This window comes from Dermacentor silvarum, chromosome 4 (genome assembly GCF_013339745.2).
Source record: "Dermacentor silvarum isolate Dsil-2018 chromosome 4, BIME_Dsil_1.4, whole genome shotgun sequence".
NCBI lineage: Eukaryota > Metazoa > Arthropoda > Arachnida > Ixodida > Ixodidae > Dermacentor > Dermacentor silvarum.
In genome coordinates this window covers 142,914,816-142,920,902 of record NC_051157.2, presented here as the reverse complement: position 1 = coordinate 142,920,902, position 6,087 = coordinate 142,914,816, and the positions used below count along the sequence as shown (strand labels likewise).

The following is a 6,087-nucleotide window of genomic DNA, read 5'->3' as shown; positions in this document are numbered from 1 at the left end:
AGCCAGCCGGACATGCGTCCCGTGACACCCCCGATGATGTACCAGCCAATGGCCGGACCAGTTCCGCAGCCACAAATGATGTTCGCGCCCCCTCCGTCGCCGCCACCAATGATGGCACCCATGATGCCTCAGCAATTCATGCAGCAGCCACCACCCATGGCGTTTGCGCCTCAGCCGCAGATGGCATTCGGCCCGCCGCCACCGCCACCCATGATGTACGGGCCAGCCGGGCCCATGTACGCCAGCACAAGGTGAGCAGCCTTCCGGAACGCTCACGAAAACGAGAGCACGTTTTCCTAGCTAGTAGTACTTTGCTCACTAACCGAGATCTCTAGCTCTGTTTTTCTGTCTAAGAGGAATGTGCATGTTACGCCACACAGCACAAGAATATAGAACTCCGCCATTTGGATTAGGTTCCTGATGTAGCAGCGCAAAGAACCGACTCAAAACATGACGCTGTTTCAGACACTATTGTAGCCGCACACTAATAGATCTCTCCGGATAAGGGGTTCCAGTCATTATGGCACGCGGCAAGAAAGACAAAGAAGGTATTGGTGTTTCCAGCAAAACCATTCTACTTTATGTGTCCGATCCACCCGTAGTAAACTGTAAGCTTCTTTAGTGAAGTGCTGTCCTCTTAAACATGAATCATGATAAACTTGTTGAAATTACAAAGATTAAAGATGTTTCTGTACAACAAAAATACGGCAATAACGATGATGATGTGACGTGCATTCATAGAAGCAGGGAAAACGCTTTGTGAGGACTACGTGGTTTCCTGCAATCGGAAATAAGCTTTCTAATTCGGAACTTTATGCTTCATTTCTTCATTTAGAAAGAGCGGCTTGAACAGTGGCGGGGCCCTCAAAGGACGCCAGCCATCCAAAGCCAGTCAGAGAGGGACACCAACTGTTGCGCAATCGAAATTGCAACAAAGTTGTTAGGGTGATTAGATGCAGTAAGAAGTATCTGACAAAAACATGACCTACAAAAATGGGTGATAGCGTCCACGGGGCCGGCAGGTCTAAGTGTAGATTGCTGGCATTTTTGCTTTCTTCTATAGCGGCGGTTTTGAGGAATGGAAGATGTAACGGGAGATATGTCGTGGGCGATCGATCCAGTCACAATGTCACAACTATGCGGGGTCATCGGATGAGTGCTGAGATTGACAAGTGTTTTCTTGCTTCAGGGAGTGATCTGTTAAATTTCAAAGTACCCCTAAAGATGCAGCGTGCAAATTTTGTTGAATAATGCAGAGGGATAGGAATAAATAGTACATTAGAAAGGGTTAACGAGAGTATTTAGGTAATTGCAATATTAAAGCATTTTAAAACGCGTGCTGCCGTCATTTGGAAGCTACGTTACCTATGTAATACTTTCTACATTCCTGTGTTCGGAAACAACGGTGAAATAAAAGTAGATGTAGACTGCCATGATAGCATGTTTCTCGCAATGGTATTCAGAAATTTATGACCAGCTGCAAGTCACATAATCACACGAATGCCCCCTTCTAGTGAAGATGTGCTCAGCGCATTTTCTTCTCGGTTTTGTGCCTTCAAACAATATAACCTACAACTTGTTTGCCGTACCTCAAAATGTATTAAGTATTTTCAGGGAAAGAAACATAAACTTCGCAAAACACCATGCAATTTCTTCCTTAAATGAATTTTGCAACGCAGACCCCTATGTGTGAGGTGCACATGATCCTCGCACAGTGTATAAAATTGTCTTATCTATAGGTCCTTAAGTCTGTGTCTAGTTATTCAGCCGCATGTATATTACGGTACTTGTATTGCCAACACCATTCACAAGGTATTTTCGCAATACCTCTCTGCTCCACCAGAAATTAGTTTTATGATGCCCAGCAAAACTGCACGGCAGCCTTCCGCTGTCTCTATAGGTAGTAATTGGTATTGCACATTCCCATTGTTTGACAAGTAAGTGAATGCTTCTTCAAGAGTATGCTACTGAAGAGAATTTCGTTCATAGTTTTTTTTACTGTAATCATTAGCCACAGACTGATGCCATAGTTACTGTATCGGCCTCACACACAACATAGCGCATGACACGGCAGATGACTTTCGTAGCGGCTTCAGTTTCGCATTATCCCTCACTGTGATTTGCCCCCTCTGGCGGCGGGCCCCGGAAGGTCGCCAGCGACGACGTGCTATGCGCCGAGCTACAGTGGCGGTCATCCCGACCGGAGAGACAGTCGCGATTGGGATAGTGACCGCATGGACCAGGAGTCCGACTACCGGCCGCCACGCAGGAAATCCAGCCGTGGCAAGGGAAGGTCCGTGTGGCTCGTTTTATTGCGCACTGTCTACGGCACGCTAAAGAGTCAATGACGTCACCGACTTGTCTGCGAAGCACTGAAGAGGCAACCTAAGGAGATAATGGGCATTCAAAAATGGCGATATTGATGGAACCTCCGTTGACTCCTCCGAAAGTATCGGGAGTGTCACAGTGAAAAGACGTGAGACCACATACTGGCTAAAAAAAGAAAAAGGAAAAAGTTGTCGCGAACGGCTAAACAAAGATTTCCGCTCGATAATACAAGCCACTGAATGAATAATCAATGGTAAATGAATGAACTCTGCACTTTCTGCATTATGCAAAAGAAGCGGCGATGGAGTGGTTGGCCAAAGCGCTGTAAATCACGATGGAAAATCTGAGCTAAGGGCCGGGACTAGAGAGGCAATGCTTTTTCATAGAGAATGATGGGGAGGGGGGGGGGGGGCGGTTGCAGGAGTATGCATGCTAGTCACCGCAGTGTAACGCGATAATTGTTGACCTAAATATCGTCTGTCTCTGTAGAGCAACACCATAGCCCTCCACGCCAGGGAATAAAGAGTAACGAAAGATTTCATTAGCTCTTCAAATCACACTCTGCTCTTCGCGTTTTAGTGTGCGATTCTCTTATCTAGCGACAGTCTAGACGTCTGCCAAAGAACAGTAGCAGGCTAGACTATGAGGCATGAACTTCTGGCACTGAACTAAACAGATCATCGTGGTGACGAATACGGCCATGGTATTACAGAAAACTTCGTAAATTAGAAGATTCGTCGGTCACCATCGATGACTGTCAGATGGTGCATGCTATTTTACTCTGTATGTAGACATCCGCCTATGGCTATATGCATTACTGTCTCGACAAATTATATTATGCTATCATTTGACATAGGCCATATTTGAACCCGAAGATTGCAGGAAAACTGTCAGCAATATTTTGGTAGGCCCCATTCTTGACTACCTCATGAGACGTGGCACGCTTCCTTGACAATGCTTTGGATGCCGAAAGGCCTTAGCGAGATTTCTATTTAATTGTTTTATTTTCTTTCATTTCGCAACCTTAGCTACTTTTTCGCACTGAAGGAAACAAATGTAGGTCAATCACCTATACTTTGCTTGTATGTCCGGAGCGCGAGCGGCGCGATGAAGTTATAGACAACAGAACTATAACTGCTGTTCTGGTGTTTGGTGTTTGAAGATATGTAGAAGAAACATGCCGTAGTGGCCACGAAACGACTGTCGTAAGGCTCTTGAGCTAAACGTAAAGAAATATTCAGTGGTCGATATGTCGTGAAGTACTGTGCAACCTGAGCGGGTACAATAAACTTTTAAGGAAATTCTAGCGAAACAAGAAAGTGTTGTGTCAAATACTCCAGAAACGGGATTAAGCGTACAAGACAGATGCTCGTCCTTTGGTACCGCTTTTTAGTCATCACTGTTCCTTCAGCTCACATTATTGGCCACGTGCCAACATTGTGGTTTGATCTTGCGGTGCTCGAATCCAATGCTTGACTTAATCTCACCAAACGACCGCCACTTCTTTGAAGGGAAACGCCTTACAAGAGCCAAATTCAATCTGCACTGCACTGTCTTCTAACGGGCCGGCATATAGGGTATTTCATTGCTTCGCAGACATCTCGGTGTTATCGTCACAAGTATTCCATGTACTAAAAAAATGCCAAGCGGATCCTGTTCGCGCCCAATTGTAATATTTGGGCGGGTAAACTTGCAAGTGCGAGCCTACGCTACGAAAGTCGTCTGCGCTATAACACATGTGCGGCCGATAGCGAAGTGCAGGCTCTGCAAATGTAACACTTATCTTGCAGAGACAGAGAAATCGCAAGTTCACTGTGCTAGATTTGCGGCGAAAGATTGATGCAGAGGTGAAAAATAAAAATTTGCCCGAGCCGACAATCAGGTGACATATTACAGACTGGTGAAACTCATAGGTCTTGAATTGTTTTTTTTTTTTTTTTGTGGTTTTGCTCAAGAATTCCATATGTTTGTGGTCTATGTTCTGAACCACAGGGCTAAACGTGAAACCACCACAGTATGGTCACCGTTAGCGTTAGGCAGAGTTTGAGCACATCGCAACTTGTCTAGAACGATTGAATGAAAGTCTTCTTCATGGGAAGGACACTTTCGTAGCGTACAAACAAATATGGTAAAACGAAATTGCAAAGCCCTGTGCCAGGCTGCCTACAACACGTCCGTCCCTCATTCTGGTATGAAATAATAAATCAGAGAAAGCGTGGTTGATAAGAACAAAACTAAAAGTGTTTGATGTTAAATAATTGTATACAAGCAAAGTCGTCCGTTACGCAAAGCAAACTTAGAGCTATATGACATATTATAAGCGTACCTTTGAAGGGGTCTTCATTTCTGCCGTTTAACTATAATCGAATGCGCTCAATTGTATTTTGAAACGAAGTAACTTAATAAATAATAATTTGCTGATTAACCTAACATTCCACTTCGCATTATCCGGGGCGGCGTAAAATATGCTATCCGTTCGCCCTTTTTGTTTTCTCTCTCGTCTCATGCAAAGCCAAACGATGATGCCCGTGGATAGCGGCCGGCGCTACATTACTCTTATTCAAAAGTAAGTATTCTTCTCTGTTGATGTTGCATTTTCTACGCGTATCAACTATGGTAAAAAGTTCACCTAGTGCCTCCCACGAAGTGTTGCTTCTTTCAAAATGAACTCAAAAAGAAAGTTTAACTTCGACACTCACTTGCTATAAAATGTCGCCTATGTTCAGTATCCTTTCTTGATCTAACTTGAACATGCATCTGTTTTCTCATGATCGATTTTTTTCGTATTGTACTTTCTGTAATATGCAGCTTCCTTGTCACACGTGCTTAGTTAGTTAGTTAGTTTGTTTGTTTGTTTGTTTGTTTGTTTGTTTGTTTGTTAGTTAGTTAGTTAGTTAGTTAGTTAGTTAGTTAGTTAGTTAGTTAGTTAGTTAGTTAGTTAGTTAGTTAGTTAGTTAGTTAGTTAGTTAGTTAGTTAGTTAGTTAGTTAGTGCAGAGTTAGGTAGTTAGTTAGAAAAGCAAGTACAATTATAGGAGTTGCGATGAAGAAAGCAAATATAAATGCAGTATATAATTACAAGAGTGTTATTGCAAAAGTTTTTGCTTGGCTAAAACAAAAGAATTAAGTACATCATCACAGATTCGAGATATGGGTGCAATTTGCTGTAACGTAGAATATTCTGAAAAAGAAGTCAAGCTAACTAAGAAAAAACTAGTAAACAGATGTGATAAAGTACGGGATGAACATGATCAAAAGAATGCAGTCATGTATATAATGCATTATACAAAACCTCAGTGTGTCGGTGGAAAAGCACTTTGTGCTTCAATGCATTAAACAGCGTTTTCCTCTAAAGGTTAACTGGAACGCCCATGCATTTCGTCGGACACTTTGAAAATACCATCTCGAACTGGTTCAGTCCTGAGAATTCGTTCCAAGTGGATACGCCTTGTGAACTTAAGTGGCTATAATTCGTAGATTAAAATATATGCCGTAAAATAATAATTTAAAAGTTAATTAGCGTGATTATGTTAATTATTCAATTAGGCATTTCGATTTCTCGTGCAAGTAATCGCCACCTGATCGAGCAGTTAGATCAAGGATTATAAATGTGCCATCTGCCAGAGGCAATTTTTTAAAAAAATGTGGTTGATCCCCTCTTATATAGGAATCGGTATAGAACACGAAAGTGAAACGTGTCTTCACAGAAGTAGTGTAATGTTTATTGCACATGATATATATTTCTATTGGGTTTTGGGGCT

General features: G+C 42.7%; 1 protein-coding gene across 1 annotated transcript in view; it reads left to right on the top strand.

The window, feature by feature from the left end:
- Positions 1-6,087, top strand: part of LOC125945032 (uncharacterized) — an 8,466-nt gene continuing 2,379 nt past the window's right edge. The window contains exons 1-2 of the mRNA XM_049666584.1: positions 1-251; positions 4,841-4,894. Of these exons, the coding sequence (XP_049522541.1) occupies positions 13-251; positions 4,841-4,894 (293 nt within the window). The 5' untranslated portion in view covers positions 1-12. The remainder of the gene's footprint in view (positions 252-4,840; positions 4,895-6,087) is intronic.